This window comes from Saimiri boliviensis, chromosome 14, assembly GCF_048565385.1.
Source record: "Saimiri boliviensis isolate mSaiBol1 chromosome 14, mSaiBol1.pri, whole genome shotgun sequence".
Lineage (NCBI taxonomy): Eukaryota > Metazoa > Chordata > Mammalia > Primates > Cebidae > Saimiri > Saimiri boliviensis.
The window spans coordinates 9053338-9074310 of record NC_133462.1 but is presented as its reverse complement, the minus strand read 5'-3'; the positions used below and the strand labels follow the sequence as shown (position 1 = coordinate 9074310).

Here is a 20973-nt window from a genome sequence, read left to right as displayed (position 1 = left end):
CCATTACACTCTAGCCTGGGTAACAAGAGCGAAACTCCGTCTCAAAAAAAAAAAAAAAAAAGAGTTTCGGCCGGGCGTGGTGGCTCAAGCCTGTAATCCCAGCACTTTGGGAGGCCGAGGCAGGTGGATAATGAGGTCAAGAGATCGAGACCAACCTGGTCAACATTGTGAAACCCCATCTCTACTAAAAATACAAAAAATTAGCTGGACATGGTGGCGCGTGCCTGTAATCCCAGCTACTCAGGAGGCTGAGGCAGGAGAATTGCCTGAACCCAGGAGACGGAGGTTGCGGTGAGCCGAGATTGTGCCATTGCACTCCAGCCTGGGTAACAAGAGCGAAACTCTGTCTCAAAAAAAAAAAAAAAAGAGTTTTAGCCAGGGGTGTGGGGGGTAAAAAAGTAAAAATCAAAATAAAAAATAAGAGTTTTAGCCAGGCACAGTGATGCATTCCTGTAGTCCCAGCACTGTGGGGAGCTAAGGCGGGTGGATCACTTGAGCCCAGGAGTTTGAGACCAGCCTTGGCGACATGGCAAAACCCTCTCTCTACAAAAAATACAAAATTAGCCATGCATGGTGGCACACACGCATAGTCCCAGCTACTCCAGAGGCTGAGGTGGAGGGATCCCTTGAGCCCAGGAGGTTGAGGCTGCAGTGAGCTACAACTGTGCCTCTGCACTTCAGCCTGGGTGACAGAGGGAGACCCTGTCTCAAAATAAATAAATAAAAATAGCCTGGGTATGGTGGCTCATGCGTGTAATCCCAGCACTTTGGGAGTCCAAGGCAGGCAGATCACGAGGTCAGGAATTTGAGACCAGCCTGACCAATACGGTGAAACCCGGCCTCTAATAAATAAATAAATAAATAAAATGAAGTTTTTACTTCACAATTAGCTAAAAAGTGTATTCCCTCACTCAGTGGCTATACTGTTCAGAGACAGGCAGCTGCATTAAAAGCCCTTTCTTTCTTTCTCTGTAACTGGGGTAAGGAGAGGGCTCTTTATTTTTCTTTTCTTTTCTTTTCTTTTTTTAAGACAGGGTTTCACCACGTTGGTCAGCCTGGTCTTGAACTCCCAACCTCAGGTGATCCCGCCCACCTTGGCCTCCAAAGTGCTTGGATTACAGGTGTGAGCCACCATGCCCGGCTGGGAGAGGGCTATCTCATTGGAATGGAGTAACACATACAAAGCCAGCCGCAAAGTTAACAGGAAGCATTATTTCTCTCAAGGATATGCTTTTTTTTTTGAAATGGAGTCCAGCTCGACAGTCAGCTGTCGTCCAAACTGGAGTGCAATGGCCCGATGTCTGTTCACTGCAGCCTGTCTCCCAGGTTGAAGCGATTCTCTTGCCTCAGCCTCCCAAGTAGCTGGGGTTACAGGAGCACACCACCATGCCTGGTTAATTTTTGTATTTTTAGTAGAGATGGGGTTTCTCCATGTTGGTCAGGCTGGTCTCGAACTCCTGACCTCAGGTGATCCGCCTGCCTTGGCCTCCTAAAGTGCTGGGATTACAGGCATGAGCCCCTGTGCCAAGACATGCTTTCCTACTCACTGAGAAACTTTGTTCTCTACACTCATAAATTGTTGGAAATTCTATCAGTAAAAATGAAACAGCCCATTCTTGCTTGCAGGATCTAAGCCACTTGATACAGAGTAGCAGCCTTGATTTCCAACGCAGGTGCAGAGCTTCAGATGAAGGGTTTCTGGATGCAACATTTCACATGTTTCCAGGAATTCAGGACACTGGTTTCACTTCACAGTCCTGACCCGATGTTGACCTTGCTTTGCTCTAAGCTATCATTGGATTGTCACCTAAACTCTACCCTCCCCCTTTATCCAGGCTTTTTCTTTTTCTTTCTTTTTCTTTTTTTTTTTTTTGAGAGGGAGTTTTGCTCTTGTTACCTAGGCTGGAGTGCGATCTCGGCTCACCGCAACCTCCGCCTCCTGGGTTCCGGCAATTCTCCTGCCTCAGCCTCCTGAGTAGCTGGGATCACAGGCACGCGCCACCATGCCCAGCTGATTTTTTGTATTTTTAGTAGAGACGGGGTTTCACCATGTTAGCCAGGATGGTCTCGATCTCTTGACCTTGTGATCCACCTGCCTTGGTCTCCCAAAGTGCTGGGATTACAGGCTTGAGCCACCGCGCCTGGCCAGGCTTTTTCTTTTTCTTTTTGGGAAAGCAGCTTACTGTGTCCCCAGGCTGATCGCAGTGGCATGATTGATCACAGCCCACCTCGACGGGGACTTCCCAAGCTCAACTGATCCTCCCACCTCAGCCTCCCAAGTAGCTGGGACTACAGGCACACACCACCACATCCAGCTAATTTTCTTTTTCTTTTGAGACAGAGGCTCACTCTGTTGCCCAGGCTGACCAACATGGTGAAACCTCATCTCTACTAAAAATACAAAATTAGCTGGGCATGTTATCGAATGACTATAATCCCAGCTATTTGGGAGGCTCAGGCAAGAGAATTGCTTGGACCTGGGAGGCAGAGGTTGCAGTGAGCCAAGATCGTGCCATTGCACTCCAGCCTGGGCAATAAAAGCAAAACTGTGTCTCATAATAATAATAATAATATGTGTATACTCATGCAAACACCATTCAGATCAAAATATGGCACATTTGGGACACCCAGGGAGTCTGTCTTGTGGCCCCTCCCCTCCATACCCTGCTGATCTATCAGCACAGATGAGTTTCTACCACTTTTTGAACTTCATATTCCTTTTATTTTTACACAAACCCTCAAGAGCCATAACTGGGTGAGGTGGCTCAAGTCAGTAATCTCAGCACTTTGGGAGGCCAAGGTGTGAGGATGGCTTGAGCCTAGAAGTTCAGAGACCAGCCTGAGCAACATGGAGGGACCCCCATTTCCACACAATAAAAAAATGTTTTTTTTTTTTTTTTTTTTTTTTTGGAGACAAGAGTCTCACCCTGTCACCCAAGCTGGAGTGCAGTGGAGCGATCTTGGCTCACTGCAACCTCTGCTGCCCGGGTTCAAACCATTCTCCTGCCTCAGCCTCCCGAGTAGCTGGGAATACAGACACCTGACACTGTGCCCGGCTAATTTTTGTATTTGTAGTACAGACTATCTTTCACCATCTTGGTCTTGAACTCCTGACCTCGTGATCCACCCGCCTCGGCCTCCCAAAGTGCTGGGATTACATGTGTGAGCCACCGTGCTCGGCTCCACAAAACATTTTTTTTTTTTTTTTTTGAGACGGAGTTTCCCTCTTGTTACCCAGGCTGGAGTGCAATGGCGCAATCTTGGCTCACCGCAACCTCCCCGCCTCCTGGGTTCAGGCAATTCTCCTGCCTCAGCCTCCTGAGTAGCTGGGATTACAGGCACGCGCCACCATGCCCAGCTAATTTTTTGTATTTTTAATAGAGACGGGGTTTCACCATGTTGACCAGGCTGGTCTCGATCTCTCGACCTCGTGATCCACCCGCCTCGGCCTCCCAAAGTGCTGGGATTACAGGTGTGAGCCACCGTGCTCGGCTCCATAAAACATTTTTAAAAAATCTAACAGCTGCTCAGGAGGCTGAGGTGGGAGGCTTGTGAGCCATGATCGGACCACTGCACTCCAGCCTGGGCAACACAGTAAGATCCTGTCTCAGAAAACATAACAAAACAAAATAAAAACAGAAAAGCAGGCCTGGCGCGGTAGCTCCAGGGGAAGGCTGCACTTGGGAAGGCTGAGGCCAGGGTATCTCTTGAGCTCACAAGTTAGAAGCCTGGTCCTGGGCTAGCTAGAGAGATCTAGGTCTCTACAATAAAAAAAGACAAAAAACCACTCAGCCTTTAGTCATCTACAACGTCCTGCCTGGAAGCACGCTATCTGGGGCCCGTGAGTCTTCGCTTCTGTGCCGGGGAGAGCCCAACCCTGCCCGAAACGTCTGAAACTGGTGCCTGGATACACGAAGGCGAGAGCGGGGACTGGCCGGGCGGCCGTCGGAAGGGCGCCGCGGCGGGCGCGCCTGGGGAGAGCCGTGTCGGACAGTCACGTGACGGGACCCAGCCTCCCGAGGGAGCGAGGCAGGTGCGGTCACGTGACCCGGCGGCGCTGTGGGGCAGCCGCCCGCGGCGGCCATTTTGCGGGGCGACCACGTGAGGGACGCACGTTCAGCGGGGCGCTCACGTGACCCGGGGCGCGCTGCGGCCGCCCGCGCGGACCCGGCGAGAGGCGGCGGCGGGAGCAGCGGTGATGGACGGGTCCGGGGAGCAGCCTAGAGGCGAGGGTGAGGCGGGAGGCAGTCGGGCGGAAGGAGGGCGAGCTCCCCTCGCCGGCCGGTCCCAGGATCCCTCTTACCGGCCTGGGGCCGTGCGATCTCCAAGCACGGAGGGGCAGGAACTCCCGGATCGGGCGCTGCCCCTACGTCCTCGGAGGTTCCCGGCTCTCCGGTTCCCCGTGCCCCGATCCCTGCCTGTCTGGCGCTCTCGGATCCCCGAGAACCAGGGGATCTCAGAATCCAAGCCCCCGGGCAGGCCCGGGCTTGTCGCCCGCACCACTTCCTGCCTCTGGCGCTGGTGGGAGGGGCGGGTCTGGCCTCTGCCCCCTCAGGCCAGGGGTCTGGATGCGTTTGGTGCTCCGCTAGCCTCTCCCCCGCGGGAGAGTGCAGGATACAGGCCTAGCCTGCTGGCCTTTCTCCAACCCGGACTCAGTTGTCTGGGCCTCCGTCACTTTATCTGCTAGGGTCCCAGTCGTCCAGGGTCCCCAGCTCTGTCCTCCCTCAGGGACCGTGGACCTCCACAGTCTTCCCATCCCCTAGCACCCAAGAGTCCAGGCACCTCTTCCCTTCCTTTCTCCTCTAGGGCCCACCAGCTCTGAGCAGATCATGAAGACAGGGGCCCTTTTGCTTCAGGGGTGAGTTTGAGGTCTGATTATTGGGGCACAGATTTGAGGAGTGACACCCCGTTCTGATTCTGCACCCTCACTCCATTCCCACTCTAGTTTCATCCAGGATCGAGCAGGGCGAATCGGGGGGGAGGCACCCGAGCTGGCCCTGGACCCGGTGCCCCAGGATGCGTCCACCAAGAAGCTGAGCGAGTGTCTCAAGCGCATCGGAGACGAACTGGACAGTAACATGGAGCTGCAGAGGTGGGGGCCCCCGGGACCCAGGAGTCCAATCATGGGGCTCCTGAGAACACAGGAGTCCCAGCCCCACATTCTCCTCCAACCCTCCTTCTGTCAGGATTTAAAAACCCTCCTTTAGGGAGTCATTTTCCCGCCCTGTTAAATATCTGTCTCGTCCCCTTCCCTTGCCCCCATTGGCCGGTTGCTTTTCATTTCAGCCTGGCATGGGCCTCAGTTTCCTCATCTTTGGTGTGTGGTGGATGTGGGAATTTCCACCGTCTGCCTGTACCGGCTCCCCAGCATCGGTCCTCCTCTCTCCTGCAGGATGATCGCCACTGTGGACACAAACTCCCCCCGAGAGGTCTTTTTCCGAGTGGCGGCTGACATGTTCTCTGATGGCAACTTCAACTGGGGCCGGGTTGTCGCCTTTTTCTACTTTGCCAGCAAACTGGTGCTCAAGGTGGGCAGCTGCAGGGCAGTGAGCCCAGGGACGCTCCCTTCAGACCTGTAAGGACCTGGGGATCGTGGGACCTACCCCTGCTGTGGTCCAGTAACCACAGAGGGTGTGGAGAGAGATGGCCATGCACTGGGGGTCGGCTCCATTATTTATTCATTCAACAAGCATTTACCGGGCCTGTAACGTACCAGGCCTGCACTTGGCACCCAGGACACAGCACCATAAAAGCAGGCTACGTCCCTACTCTCAGGGAGTTTCCGTGCAGGGCGAAGTAAAGTAGCGGGTGTGATTTAGCAGAGTGGTCAGGAAAGACTTCTTTTTTTTTTTTTTTTGAGATGGAGTTTCGCTCTTGTTTCCCAGGCTCGAGTGCAGTGGCGCAATCTTGGTTCACTGGCACATCCACCTTCCAGGTTTAAGTGATTCTCCTGCCTCAGCCTCCTGAGTAGCTGGGATTACAGGTGTGCGCCACCATGCCCAGCTAATTTTTTTTTTTTTTATTTCTAGAGACACAGTTTCACCATGTTGGCCAGGCTGGTTTCAAAGGCCTGACTTCATGATCTGCCTGCCTCAGCCTTCCAAAGTGCTGGGATTACAGGCATGAGCCACTGCCCAGCCTTTTTTTTTTTTTTTTTTTTTTTTGGTGTTTTGCTCTTGTTGCCCAGGCTGGAGTGCAATGGCTCGATCTCGGCTCACTGCAACCTCTGCTTCCCAGGTTCAGGTGATTCTCCTCCCTCAGCCTCCCAAGTAGCTGGGATTACAGGCATGAGCCGCTGCGCCCAGCCATGTTTACAATTTTTGAAGCCTACTTGTGGGTGGCAGAAATCTTCGAGGGGAGACCTGGGATTACAGGTGTGTGCCATCATCCCTGGGTAACTTTTTTTTGTATTTTTAGTAGAGATGGGAGTTTCACCATGTTGGTTAGAATGGTCTCAAACTCCTGACCTCAAATGACCCGCCTGCCTCAGCCTCCCAGAGTGTTGGGATTACAGGCCTGAGCCACTGCACCCAGCCAGGAAAGCCTTTAAGAGCAGGTGACATCTAAGAGCAGGAATTAGAACGACAAGAAGGATGCAGTGACCTATATGACGGGGGAAGGGGCACCTGGTAGCGGGAACAGTGGGTGCAAAGGCCCTGAGGTAGGACAGAGACTCATCTTTTGACGGTAGAGAGGAGGCACGTGCTGTTGGAGCAGACTGAACAGGAGAGAGGGTGGGAAAGGAGGGCACAGTTGGGCAGGGCCAGAATGTATAGTCTTTTGGGCTGATGGAAAGACTTCTCTTTTTTTGTAGAGATGGGGTTTCACTGTATTGGCCAGGCTGGTCTTGAACTCCTGACCTCAGGTGATCCGCCTGCCTCAGCCTCCCAAACTGCTGGGATTACAGGCGTGCGCCACCACACCTGGCTAATTTTGTATTTTTAGTAGAGACAGGTTTTCTCCATGTTGCTCAGGCTGGTCTCAAACTCCCAACTTCAGATAATCCCTCCACCTTTTTTTTTTTTTTTTTTTTTTTTTTTTTGGAGACAGTTTTGCTTTCTTGCTCAGGCTGGAGTGCGGTGGTGCCATCTCAACTCATTGCAACCTCTGCTTCCCAGGTTCAAGCGATTCTCATGCTTCAGCCTCTCAAGTAGCTGGAATTACAGGCGTCTACCACCATGCCAGGCTAGTTTTTTTATTTTTAGTAGGGATGGGGTGTTGCCATGCTGGCCAGGCTGGTCTCAAACTCCTGGCCTCAAGTGATCTACCCACCTTGGCCTCCCAAAGTGCTGGGATTACTGGCATGAGCCACCGCGCCTGACCTGGAAAGCCTTTAGCTTTACTCTGAGTGTGATGGGAGTGATTGGCTGGTTTTAAATAAGGAAGTGATGTGACCTGATTTATAAATTTAAGAGATTATTCTAGCAAGTATAGATGCTCCTCAATTTGCAATGGTGTTGCATCCTCGTAAACCTATCATAAATTGAAAATATTAAGAGCTGGGTGTGGTAGCTCACCCCTGCAATCCCAGCACTTTGGGAGGCTGAGGCGGGTGGATCACCTGAGGTCAGGAGTTCAAGACCATCCTGGCCAACATGGTGAAACCTCGTCTCTACTAAAATACAAAAAATTAGCTGGACATCGTGGTGTGCACCTGTAGTCTGAGCTACTCAGGAGGCTGAGGCAGGAGAATTGCTTGAACCTGAGAGGCAGAGGTTGCAGTCAGCCGAGATCATGCCACTGCACTCCAGCCTGGGCGACAGAGCGAAACTCCGTCAAAGAAAAAGAAAAGAAAATTACATAAGCTGAAAATGCGTTCAGTGCCCTGATAAACCCATAGTAAAGTCCAAACTGTAAGTCAAACCATCATAAGCTGGGGTCTGTCTGTATAGCAAAATGTTTTGTTTTTTTTTTTGAGACGGAGTTTCGCTCTTGTTACCCAGGCTGGAGTGCAATGGCACAATCTCGGCTCACCACAACCTCCGCCTCCTGGGTTCAGGCAATTCTCCTGCTTCAGCCTCCTGAGTAGCTGGAACTACAGGCACACGCCACCATGCCCAGCTAATTTTTTGTATTTTTAGTAGAGACGGGGTTTCACCATATTGACCAGGATGGTCTCGATCTCTTGACCTCGTGATCCACCTGCCTCGGCCTCCCAAAGTGCTGGGATTACAGGCGTGAGCCACCGCACCCGGCGCAAAATGTGAATTGTAGAATCTAGGTGGCGGCTATATGGTTTATAACTATGAAACTCTTTTAACTTTTCTTCATGAAGATTCTCATAAGATAATACAGCGGGGGTGGTGGTGAAATAATCCTGGCTGTTGCTGGCCAAAAAGAGATTTTAGGGCACAAGGGCAGAAGCAAGGAGGCTGGGGAGGTGGTACCTGTAATAGTCCTGCTGAAAGGTGACAGGTCCAGTCGGGCGCAGTGGCCCATGCCTATAATCCCAGCACTTTGGGAGGCCAAGACAGGCAGATCACCTGATGTCGGGAGTTCAAGACCAGCCTGACCAACATGGAGAAACCCCATCTCTACCAAAAATACAAAATTAGCCAGGTATAATGGTACATGCCTATAATCCCAGCTACTCAGGAGGCTGAGGCAGGAGAATCCCTTGAACTCAGGAGGCGGAGGTTAATAGTTAGCTGAGATCGTGCCATTGCACTCCAGCCTGAGCGACAAGCTAAACTCTATCTCAAAAAATAATAATAATAATAATAAAAAAGAGAGAGATAACAGGCCCAGGCCCAGGTAGCAGCAGATGTAGGAGGAGTTTTTTTTTGTTTTAAGAGATGGGGTTGCTGGGCACAGTGGCTCACTCCTGTAATCCCAACCCTTTGGGAGGCTGAGACGGGCGGATCATGAGATCATGGGTTGGAGACCAGCCTGACCAACATGATGAAACTCTGTCTCTACTTAAAAATACAAAAACAGGCCGGGCACGGTGGCTCAAGCCTGTAATCCCAGCATTTTGGGAGGCCGAGGCGGGTGGATCACGAGGTCAAGAGACTGAGACCATCCTGGTCAACATGGTGAAACCCCGTCTCTACTAAAAATACAAAAAATTAGCTGGGCATGGTGGCACGTGCCTGTAATCCCAGCTACTTGGGAGGCTGAGGCAGGAGAATTGCTTGAACCTGGGAGGTGGAGGTTGCGGTGAGCCTAGATCGCGCCATTGCATTCCAGCCTCGGCAACAGAGTGAGAGTCCGTCTCAAATTAAAAAAAAAAAAAGAGGCCGGGTACGGTGGCTCAAGCCTGCAATCCCAGCACTTTGGGAGGCTGAGGTGGGTGGATCATGAGGTCAAGAGATCGAGACCATCCTGGCCAACATGGTGAAACTCCATCTCTACTAAAAATACAAAAAATTAGCTGGGCATGGTGGCGCGTGCCTGTAATCCCAGCTACTCAGGGGGCTGAGGCAGGAGAATTGCCCGAACCCAGAAGGTGGAGGTTGCGGTGAGCCGAGATCGCACCACTGCACTCCAGCCTGAGTAACAAGAGCGAAACTCTGTCTCAAAAAAAAAAAAAAAAAAAAAAGAGGTGGGGTCTTGCTGTGTTGCCCAGGCTGGAATACAGTACTGATTAGAGCTCACTGCAGCCTTGAACTGCTGGGCTCAAGCAGTTCTTCCACCTCAGTCTCCAGAGTACCTGGGACTACAGGAATGTGCCACCACGCCCCACTGACTGTTTCATTAGCCTTTTTTATAAAGATGGGGTCTCGCTATGTTGCCCAGGCTGGTCTCCAACAGGAATGGGTATTTCTTTTTTGTTTTTTGAGACACAGTCTTACCCTGTTGCCAAGGCTGGAGTGCAATGGCATGATCTCGGCTCTGCAACCTTCACCCATCTCCCCCGCCCCCCATCTGCTGGGTTCAGGGGATTCTCCTGCCTCAGCCTCCTGAGTAGCTGGGATTATAGGCATGCACCATTACTGCCAGCTAATTTTTGTATTTTTAGTAGAGATGTGGTTTTACCACACTGGCCAGGCTGGTCTTGAACTCCTGGCCTCCCAAAGTGCTGGGATTATAGGTGTGAGCCACTGCACCCAGCCCAGGAAGGGATATTTTTGGAAGTTTTTTTTTTTTGAAACAGTTTCACTCTTTTCTTTTTTTTAAAAAAAAAGACGGGGTTTCACCATGTTGGTCAGGCTAGTCTTGAACTCCCGACCTCACGTGATCCACCTACCTTGGCCTCCAAAGTGCTTAGATTACTGGCCTGAGCCACCACGCCCAGCCTGAGTTTCACTCTTGTTGCCCAGGCTGGAGTGCATTGGCACCATCTTTGCTCACCACAACCTCCACCTCCTAGGTTCAAGCAAATTCTCCTGCCTCAGCCTCCCAAGTAGCTCAGATTACAGGCATGCCGCACCACGCCCGGCTTTTTTTAGTAGAGACGGGGTTTTTTTTCCCGTGTTGGTCAGGCTGGTCTCGAGCTGCCGACCCCAGGTGACCTCTCCACTTCGGCCTCCCAAAGTGCTGGGATCATAGGCATTAGCCACCAAGTCCTACCAGAATTCTTTTTTTTTTTTTGAGACCGGGTCTTGCTGTGTCACCGAGGATGGAGTGCAGTGGCATGATCTCGGCTTACTGCAGTCTCCATCTTCTGGGTTCAAGCAATTCTTCCTCAGCCTCCCGAGTAGCTGGGATTACAGTTACACCCAGCTAATGGGAGGGATATATCTTGATGTGTTTTCAAGATTGAGCTGATGGGGCTTGAACATGGGAGGTGAGGGGAATAGCAGTTCAGGTGAGGGCGGGGCCGCCTACAGAGCTGGGAGTGACAGAAGTGGCCAGATAAAGGCTGCAGAAGTCTCAGGAGTTGGGAGAGTTGGTCAGGAGTCCACAGGCACGGGTCGGTCCTCTCTGGGGAAGTGGCATTTGCCCTGAGCTCTGAAAGTTTGCTTGGTCGAAGCCTGTGTAGCCAGAAACTTGAGCGATTCCAGAGGCAGTGGAGGCTCCAGGGAGGGGAGAAGGCACTCATCAGGTCACAGTCACAGTGAGGTCGGGGGTCACCAGGTCAGCAGGATAGGAAGGCAGGAAGAATTTGACGGGAATGGAAAAAAAATTTTTTTAAATGGGGCCGCGTGTGGTGATTCACACCTGTAATTGCAGCATTTTGGGAGGCCAAGGCAGGTGGATCACCTAAGGTCAGGAGTTTGAGACCAGCCTGACCAACATGGTGAAACCCTGTCTTTTTTTTTTTTTTTTTTCCCCCCCTAGAGACGGGGTCTCGCCTTGTTGCCCAGGCCGGAGTGCAGTGGCCATTCACAGGCGGGATCCCACTACTGATCAGCATGGGAGTTTTGACCTGCTCCATTTTCGACCTGGGCTGGTTCACCCTCCTTAGGCAACCTGGCATAGTGAACTACAGCCCAGAACTCCTGGACTCAAGTGATCCTCCAGCCTCAGCCTCCCGAGTAGCTGGGACTAGAGGCACTCACCACTGCGCCTAGCAGTAAAACCCTGTCTGTACTAAAAATATAAAACAATTAGCTTGGTGCAATGGCGGGTGCCTGCAATCCCAGCTACTTGGGAGGCTGAGGCAGGAGAGTTGCCTGAATCTGGGAGGTAGAGCTTGCAGTGAACTGAGATTGCGCCACTGCACTCCATCCTGGGTGAGAGTGAGACTGTCTCTAAAAAAAAAAAAAAAATGGAAGAAGCTCAGCGAGGCCCAAAAAAGGAAGTGGAAAGGTGGAACCAGGTCAGGCCGGAGCCGGTACACAGGCCTTGTGGGCTGCGCTGTGCCTCCGGGTCTTCATCCTGAGGGTACTGAGGAGCCACGGGGTGCTCGGGGTGGGGCAGTTGACAGAGACATGATCTTGTTTACATTTTTTTTTTTTTTTTTTTTTTTGGAGACAGAGTCTTGCTCTGTTGCCCAGACTGGAGTGCAGCGGCACAGTTTGGGCTCACTGCAACCTCCGCCTCCCAGGTTCAAGCAGTTCTGCCTCAGCATTCTGAGTAGCTGGGATTGCACGTGCTTGCCACCATGCCCAGCTAATTTTGGTATTTTTAGTTTAGCCAGAAACGAGCGATTTCACCATGTTGGGGTTTCACCATGTTGGCCAGGCTGATCCTGCACTCGTGACCTCAGGTGATCTGCCCGCCTCGGCCTCCCAAAGTGCTGGGATTACAAGCATGAGCCGCCGCACCCTGCCATGTTTACAGTTTTTGAAGCTGACTTCAGTTGTGGGTGGCAGAAATCTGTGAGGGGAGGCAAAGAATGGAGAAAGGAGGCTTGGGGACACTATCTCCAGGCAGTGGGGACAAGGTTCAGTCCCTAATACCTACTCTACTCCCCACAGGCCCTGTGTGCCAAGGTGCCCGAGCTGATCAGAACCATCATGGGCTGGACTTTGGACTTCCTCCGGGAGCGGCTGTTGGGCTGGATCCAAGACCAGGGTGGTTGGGTGAGACCCTCAACCCTTCCTGCACCCCCCCCGCCCCGACTCCTCTGGGACCCTGCGCCTTCCGGAGCAGGTCACAGTGGTGCCCCTGCCCGTCCTCAGATCATCAGATGTGGTCTATAATGTGTTTCCTTACATGTCTGATCAACCCCTGATTCCTCTACCCTGCTGACCTAGTGACCCCTGACCTCACTGTGACTGTGACTTGATGAGTGCCTTCTCCCCTGCCTGGAGCCTCCACTGCATCTGGAATCACCCAAGTTCATTGATGGCCCTCTGACGCCAACTCTGCTTTTGTTTTTTTCGCTGAGAAGGGGTCTGGCTGTGTTGCCCAGGTTGGTCTCAAACTCCTGGCCTCAAGCGATCCTCCCGACTCAGCCTCTCAAAGTGCTGGGATGTGAGCCACCGCGCCCGGCGAGGCCACCTCTTTATAATACCCATTCATCTTAGTCCCCTGACTCCAGTCTCGCCTTCTGACCTCCTCCTCCCTCCCTCATCCTCCTGTGCTCGCCCAGGGGCTGCCCCTGGCCGAGTCGCTGAAGCGACTGATGTCCTTCTCTTCAGGATAGCCTCCTCTCCTACTTTGGGACACCCACGTGGCAGACAGTGACCATCTTTGTGGCTGGAGTGCTCACCGCCTCACTTACCATCTGGAAGAACATGGGCTGAGGCCCCCAGCTGCCTTGGACTGTTTTTCCTCCATAAATTATGGCATTTTTCCGGGAGGGGTGGGGATTGGGAGACGTGGGCATTTTTCTTACTTTTGTAATTATTGGGGAGGGTGGGGGAGGAGTGGTCTGGAGGGGGTAATAAACCTCCTTCGGGACACACTTCAGCATCTGAGTCACTCGCCCCGCTCCCCGGTGCATCAGGAGAGCAGGTCTTGGGCTGGCCTCGCCCACCGCCCCACGCCAGTCCCACCTAGAGATGCCCGTTCCACCTGCCCGGGCGTGGGGCTCTCTCCACTCCCTTGTCATCTTTTTCTGGGGTGCCCTGGGGTCTGTGGGTCAGGGATGAGTTGGTTCTGGCCCTGCCCTGCAGGGGCCCACGATCCTGAGGGGAAAGGAGGGTGACTGGTGGCATATCTGTCACAGCCAGGGATGATCTGTGCACGGATGGAGGCGGGCCCAAGCGGGCTGGTAGGTGGGGGGAAGCACAGCAGCCACCCGAGGACCAGAGCCTGGAGTGTCACACAGGGGACCTCAGGAGGCTGCATCTTTACTGAGCTGGAGAACAGCGGTGGGGGAGGAAGGATGGGAGGGCGCTGGAATCTGGTGGCGGCTTCGCTGGCTGAGGACACCAGGAGGAGAGGGCCCACTGGAGAGGCCCCCTGAGCTGGGCTGAGGACGGAGACGGAGGGACCTGGTTGGAAACCAAAAGGCTGGAGGGCCGGGCCGAGGAGGAGGAAGCTGGTCTGGCCCCAGAGCTGGGTGGGGCCCCCTGGAGAAGAACAGCCGGAAGAAGGTGCTGCCCTCTCAGCGGCCCAGTGAGCGTAGACACAGGCGGAGGGAGGACGAGGGTTAGCGGATGTGGGATCTACAGTCACGGGTCTCTGGCGCCCCCTCTCTCAGGCTCTGTTGTCCCCCTCTGGGTCTTTTTTTTTTTTTTTTTTTGAGACGGAGTTTCGCTCTCGTTACCCAGGCTGGAGTGCAATGGCGCGATCTCGGCTCACCGCAACCTCCGCCTCCTGGGTTCAGGCAATTCTCCTGCCTCAGCCTCCGGAGTAGCTGGGATTACAGGCACGTGCCACCATGCCCAGCTAATTTTTTTGTACTTTTAGTAGAGAACGGGGTTTCACCATGTTGACCAGGATGGTCTCGGTATCTTGACCTCGTGATCCACCCGCCTCGGCCTCCCAAAGTGCTGGGATTACAGGCGTGAGCCACCGCGCCCAGCGCTCCCCTCTGGGTCTTTACCCCCTCCCATCCCTGGGTCTCTGTCCCCACTTCTCTCTCTTGGTGTTTGCTTCCTGGGTCTCTGTTCCCACCCCACCTTTGGCCCCCTCTCTCTGGGCCTATTTTCCCTCACCCCAGACCTCTGCCCCCTCTCTCTGGATCCCTATTACTCTCCCATCTCTGTCCCCCTCTCTCTCTGGGTCTCTGTCCCCTTCTTCTCTCTGTGTTCCCCTCTCCTGGGTCTCTGTACCTCCCCCTCTCTCTCTGGGTCACTGTCCCTGCCATTGTCTGTCCCCCCCATCTCTGTCCCCTCTCTGGGTCTCTTTCCCCTTCCTTTTCTGAGTCTCTGTACCTCCCCCCCTCTCTCTCTGAGTCACTGTCCCCCCCTCCCCCCAGTCTCTGTCCTCCTCTTGGAGTCTCTCTCCCCTTCCTTCTCTGAGTCTCTGTCCTCCTCTCCTGGGTCTCTGTACCTCCCCTCTTTCTGGGTCACTGTCCCCAACCCCATCTCTATCCCTCCATCTCTGTCCCCCCATCTCTGTCCCCCTCTCTCTGGGTCTCTTCTCCCACCCCCGGGGTCTCTGTCCCCCCCCCAATCTCTGTCCCCTCTCTCTCTGGATCTCTGTCTGTCCCTCCCCGGGTCACTGTCCCCCTCTCTGTCTCTGTTCCCTCCCCCATCTCTGTCACCCCCCTCTAGGTCTCTGTCCCCCTCTCTCTGAGTCTCTTTCTCTGGGCCTCTGTCTCCCACCCCACGTTCTCCATGGCCTTCAGACCCTGCCTCTCTCAGCCCCTCCTCTCCCTCCACCTATGGGCGCCAAGGCCCCTCTGCAGACTGAAGGTCTCGGCTGAGGTATGATATTTGGTGAATGAGTAACTCGGGCTCCACAGTCAACACCGGTGCTGTGGGCAGCTGCCCCTCCTCCATGGACTCTCCCCAGTGACCCCAAGTTGGGAGAAGGAGGAGCAGAGGGTCAATGAGTGGACACTGAGCCACCTCCCAGAGTGAGGAGACAATATGGCCACAGGCTGGATCCCAGGGAAAAAAAAAACATGACAGGAACCAGAAAGACAGAGACAAAGCACGCAGCTGGCTTCCTTGCGGGAGGGGGCCCGACTTGGATCTGAGCCAGGCCTAATTCTGAGGGTCCCACCAAAAAAGTTGGGCAGTGCCAAGGGGATGAGGTCAGCCAGGGGCCCCACCCCCATCCGTCCCCCTCGGAGCCCCTTCCCGCGCTGAGCTCACCATGACTCAGCAGCCCAGCAGCTGCTGCCTGCAACAAGGACCCCAGATAGCGGCCTGGCCGGGCATCTGCAGATCCCCTTGGTCAGGGGCTGTCCCGCCGGGGCTGCTTGGAGCGGCTCTCGCTAGGGTAGGGCAGGACCTGACCTCACACCCCACATCCCAGTGGCTTCAGCTCCCTGCCCAGCGCACTGGCTTCCTCCATCAGGGCGCTTAAGTAGGGTCAAGGTTTGTGCGAACTGTCTCCCAGAAATCAACATGGACCAGGCCCACTTAAAAAATCCGCAGCAACCGACGACAGATGTCTCGTCCATCGGTCCACACAACGCAGGGCTTCTCTTGGTGGCCCTGAAGGAGCACATGTCAGCCAAGACACTGGGGCAACTTGAGAGACTGTTTTAGGGCCAAGGAGAATTCTCGCAGTCTCTGGGTTGCCTTCAAAACAGGCCCCAGGAAACGCAGTCCCAGAGACACGGCAAAGCCCGAAAGAGACACTGCATTCCTCCCCGTGTCCACTCCCAGAAAAGTACTGGGCCCCTGAAAGAGCTCCAAAGTATCCCCAAAGGCTCAGCCAACCCCACCTGGTACAATGCTCCTCCCGGGCTTCCCGCACTGGGTGAACCCCACGGCTCCAGAACGACTGCGCTTTCCAAGCTACAGAGCAACTCAAGGACCTAAAGATCTCTTCTGGAAGGGCTCCAAAAACATACAGACTTTGTATCGTGAACCCACACCTCTGTAAGCCCCAGGGCTCCAGTCCCCCCAACCCTCCGTCTCCCAGAGATCCCCAGGGGTTCGCCTACAGCCTTTCAAACTTCCCAAGGATCCCGAGACCCCCTTATCTCGCAGCGCAAACCTAGGGCAACTAGAGGTCCTCTCTGCACCTCTGAGGTGCCCCTCCCCCGACTCAAGGTTCCAGAAAAAATCCATGCCCTCAGAAACCCCAGAATCTGACTCACTTTCCCGAGACACCCCCAGGACCCCAGGCTCATCAGTTCACAGGGCTCTTAATGCTCCCATAAAACTCTCGCTCCCAGAGGGACCCCCTCCCCCGACCATGAAACCCTCCACTTCCCTGAATCAGCCCCAGGGCCCCCAACCCCCATCCCCCATTTCACAACAGCCTCGGGTTACAGGCGCGTGACTTCGCCTGGCTTCGGGTCGGGGGGGGCTGAGACTCCTTTCTGCTCCGGATTGGTCAGGCACGGCCTTCGGTCCCGCCTCCTGACACCGCAGATTGGCCGATCTCCCTCCCCGCGCGCCCCTCCTCCTAGGGCCCGCGCACTATAAAAGGAGCCGCCCTCGCCACGTCCCATAGCAGTTCGGCTGTCCCGCGGATCTGTCTCTTGCTTCAACAGTGTTTGGACGGAACAGATCCCGGGGACTCTTTCTTCCAGCCTTCGACCGCCCTCCAATTTCCTCTCCAGTTGCAACCTCCGGGACCATCTTCTTGGTCATCTCCTGCTTCTGGGAACTTGCTAACACCGTTTTTGTGGTTAGCTCCTTTTTGCCGACCAACCATGAGCTCCCAGATTCGTCAGAATTATTCCACCGATGTGGAGGCAGCCGTCAACCACCTGGTCAATGTGTACCTGCAGGCCTCCTACACCTACCTCTCTCTGGTGAGTCCCCGGGACGCCCCCGGACCTAATTTCCTCCGACTGCGCACCTCCGGCCCTCGGCGCACGCGCCTGCTTTCTTTGTCCGGTCGGGTAAACAGAGGGCGGGGTTCCCCCTGGCCTCGCCTCCCGCTAACCACTGTTCCCTCCATCTCTTCCCGCAGGGCTACTATTTCGACCGCGATGATGTAGCTCTGGAAGGCGTGAGCCACTTCTTCCGCGAATTGGCCGAGGAGAAGCGCGAGGGCTACGAGCGTCTCCTGAAGATGCAAAACCAGCGTGGCGGCCGCGCTCTCTTTCAGGACATCAAGGTAACTAGCTTGAGGATAATGGACTACGTCTCCTAGCAGGCCGTGCGCGCGAGGCGCCTTGGCTTGTGGGCTTAGGTGTCGCGTGGGCTTCTGGGAGATTGAGTTCGGCTTTGTAAGCGTTCTTACAGCTGGAAATGGTGTCTCACGTCGTGCAGTGCCCCCAAGACGCGGCAGGCCACACCGCTGCGTGGTCTTCGATAGGTGTAGTTGTAAAAGATAGGACTGAGTGCGGAGTGATAAATACAAGCGTCACATGTCCTTGTGATCCCCAGCAACTCTTGGGAAATGTCGCTTTGGTTCTTTGTGCCGGGTGTGTGTATTCTGAGCCGTTTCTCTCTTGTATAGAAGCCGGCTCAAGATGAGTGGGGTAAAACCCTGGACGCTATGGAAGCCGCCATGGCCCTGGAGAAAAATCTGAACCAGGCCCTTTTGGAACTTCATGCCCTGGGTTCTGCCCGCACGGACCCCCATGTAAGGACTCCCTGCATCCATGGCTACCCAACCATACCCTCAAGCCTTGCCTCCCTTTGGGCAGATTTCCTTAAGAGCCACATTTCACACCTGTCATATTTCAATCTGCAACTGGGAGCTCTCCCTCTTTTCCGGGGATTGGGTTTCTAATTTCTTCCTCTTCTCTCTCAGCTCTGTGACTTCCTGGAGAGTCACTTCCTAGATGAGGAAGTGAAAATCATCAAGAAGATGGGTGACCACCTGACCAACCTCCGCAGGCTGGCCGGCCCACAGGCTGGGCTGGGCGAGTATCTTTTTGAAAGGCTCACTCTCAAGCACGACTAAGAGCCTGCTGAGCCCAGCCACTTATGAAGGGCCTTTGCAAAGTTAACAGGGCTTCTGCCTAAGCCTCTCCCTCCAGCCACTAGGCAGCTTTCTAACTACCCTTACAAGCCTTGGACCAAATGGAAATAAAGCTATTTGAAGCAGCTGGTGGTTTTGTGTGTGGTGTGGTGGTGCAGAAGATGAGGTGGTATCTGTTCTCAGAGAGCCTCTGGCTGGATTGGGATAGCAGCGAAAAAGGCGTTGGCGGCATCGGTATCTCCGGTTTTCTTATCTTTTCTAAGACAAGAGCTATCTGTGGGTTATGTTGAGCCTGAGGGTTCTCTGCTTGCCTGGCTGTTAACTGTCCGTCCCAGATGGTAGAGATAGAATTCAGGGAGTTGAATTAAGACTCAGGTTGGTCCCTGGAAACAGACCTGTTAGGTCTCAGTAGCCAGAAACAGCCCTATTTAATGGGTGATGGTGAGGCCAGGCATCATGCCAATCTCTTGAATACTGTGTGCCATGGCCGGGTGTGGTGGCTGTGATCCCAGCACTTTAGGAGGCTGAGGTGGGTGGATCATCTGAGGTCAGGAGTTGAAGACCAGCCTGGCCAACATGGTGAAACTCTGTCTCTGCTAAAAATACCAAAAAAAAAAAAAAAAGGTGGTGGGCACCTGTAATCCCAGCTACTTGGGAGGCTGAGGTGCGAGAATCCCTTGAACCCCGGGGAGAGAGGTTGGCAGTGAGCCGGGATCGCGCGATGACACTCCAGCCTGGGCGACAGAGACTCTGTCTCAAAGAAAATTTTGTCTGCCTTATGGAGGTTTTTGCAGCGAGCTGAGATCACACCGCCGCGCTCCAGCCTGGGCAACGGAGAGACTCAAAAAAAAATGTGCCTCAATTCTGAGAGGCAGTTGGCATTATTAGGCCTTTGACACGACGGGCCATTGCTATGCAACCTGTGTGGTAACCCGGAGGCTTACTCAGGTCTTTGCTCCAAAGCTCCGAGGTGACGGCCTGTACTTCAGTAATCCCCATGTCAGGCGCACAGAGAGGAACTGGTGAGTGGAGCTGAGTGGCCAGGAACACATGGATGCCCAAGAAATGCTGGACAAGGGGTTTAGAGTTTAGAGTTCACATCGCATAGAAATGGGATGTGAAACTTCTGGCTGGGTTCTCCAAATGGGAACTGAAGAAGCTTAAAACGGTTTTTTTTTTTTTTTTTTTTGAGACAGAGTTTCACTCTTGTTACCCAGGCTGGAGTGCAATGGCGCGATCTCGGCTCACCGCAACCTCCGCCTCCTGGGTTCAGGCAATTCTCCTGCCTCAGCCTCCTGAGTAGCTGGGATTACAGGCACGCACCACCATGCCCAGCTATTTTTTTTGTATTTTTAGTAGAGACGGGGTTTCACCATGTTGACCAGGATGGTCTCGATCTCTTGACCTCGTGATCCACCCGCCTCGGCCTCCCAAAGTGCTGGGATTACAGGCTTGAGCCACCGTGCCCGGCCAAAACGGGCTTTAAAAAGCACCTGCTGGGTCCAAGCTGCAAAACTGCTGTGTCAGCCCTGATCCCTCCCCTTCCATTCCCCTGGGGCTGGGGCAGGGTGGTTCAAGCCTGTAATCCTAGTATTAGTCAAGAGGATCACTTGAGCCCAGGAGTTTGAGATCAGCCTGGGCAACATAGGGAGACCCCTATTCTTTACAAAAAAAAATTTAACCAGGTGTGGTGGCACATGACTGTAGTCCCCGCTACTTGGGAGGCTGAGGTGGGAGGATCACTTGAGCCTGGGAGGTGGAGGCTGCAGTAAGCCATGATTGCTCCACTGTACTCCACTCGGATACAGAGGGAGATCCCGTGTCAAAAACAGAAGTGGCAGGGTGTGGTGGTTCACACCTGTAGTCCCAGCACTTTGGGAAGCCAAGGTAGGCAGATTACTTGAGGTCAGTAGTTTTGAGACCAGCCTGGCCAACATGGTAAAACCCCACCTATACAAAAAAGACAAAAATTAGCTGGCTGTGGCGGCAGGCGCCTGTAATCCCAGCTACTCAGGAGGCCGAGGCAGGAGAATCATTTGAGCCCGGGAGGTGGAGGTTGCAGTGAGCCAAGATCGGGCCACTGCAATGCAGCCTGGTGACAGAGTAAGACTGTCTCAAAAACAAAAGTGGGCCGGGCGCGGTGGCTCAAGCCTGTAATCCCAGCCCTTTGGGAGGCCGAGGCGGGTGGATCACGAGGTCAAGAGATTGAGACCATCCTGGTCAACATGGTGAAACCCCGTCTCTACTAAAAAAAAATACAAAAAATTAGCTGGGCATGGTGGCGCACGCCTGTAATCCCAGCTACTCAGGAGGCTGAGGCAGGAGACTTGCCTAAACCCAGGAGGTGGAGGTTGCGGTGAGCCGAGATCGCTCCATTGCATTCCAGCCTGGGTAACAAGCGCGAAACTCCGTCTCAAAAAAAAAAAAACAAAAACGTGGCTCTGGACCCCTGTTGTTCTGCCTGCTCAGGACCATGCGGTTCCTGTCATCACACACTAGTGACCATTTGTGACTGGGGAAGGGTGGGGTTGGCAGAAGTGCTTCTGTGTCGATCCAGAGAATCAGTCCTCTAATCGCCTGAGCAGTGATTGGCTCAGAGACACACACATGGCCTAGTGAAGACCAGAATAAAAGGGAAAAGATTTTTCCCAAAATAGAACCATCCAGAGGATAGTGACACAGACCAGAATC

The 20973-nt window shown here is 53.9% G+C and overlaps 2 protein-coding genes across 3 annotated transcripts; both read left to right on the top strand.

Annotated features, from left to right (window-relative positions):
• Positions 1 to 283: 283 nt before the first annotated feature.
• BAX (BCL2 associated X, apoptosis regulator) lies at positions 284 to 13237 on the top strand. Of its 2 annotated transcripts, XR_012513797.1 has the most exons (7): positions 284 to 4232; positions 4807 to 4858; positions 4946 to 5092; positions 5393 to 5528; positions 12306 to 12410; positions 12585 to 12742; positions 12972 to 13058. XR_012513797.1 is itself a non-coding variant. In XM_039466871.2 (6 exons), the coding sequence occupies exons 1-6, from the start codon at positions 4199 to 4201 to the stop codon at positions 13074 to 13076; spliced, it is 579 nt and encodes a 192-aa protein (XP_039322805.1). In that variant the 5' UTR covers positions 287 to 4198; the 3' UTR covers positions 13077 to 13237. The 2 variants fall into 2 exon arrangements, 1 of the variants encoding a protein (XP_039322805.1); XM_039466871.2 differs by lacking the exon at positions 12585 to 12742 and having other exon boundaries at positions 287 to 4232; positions 12972 to 13237.
• A 3598-nt stretch (positions 13238 to 16835) lies between these two features.
• On the top strand, positions 16836 to 18407 carry FTL (ferritin light chain). The gene is made up of 4 exons (XM_010351047.2): positions 16836 to 17161; positions 17323 to 17469; positions 17815 to 17940; positions 18112 to 18407. The coding sequence occupies exons 1-4, from the start codon at positions 17060 to 17062 to the stop codon at positions 18262 to 18264; spliced, it is 528 nt and encodes a 175-aa protein (XP_010349349.1). The 5' UTR covers positions 16836 to 17059; the 3' UTR covers positions 18265 to 18407.
• The last annotated feature ends 2566 nt before the right edge of the window (positions 18408 to 20973 follow it).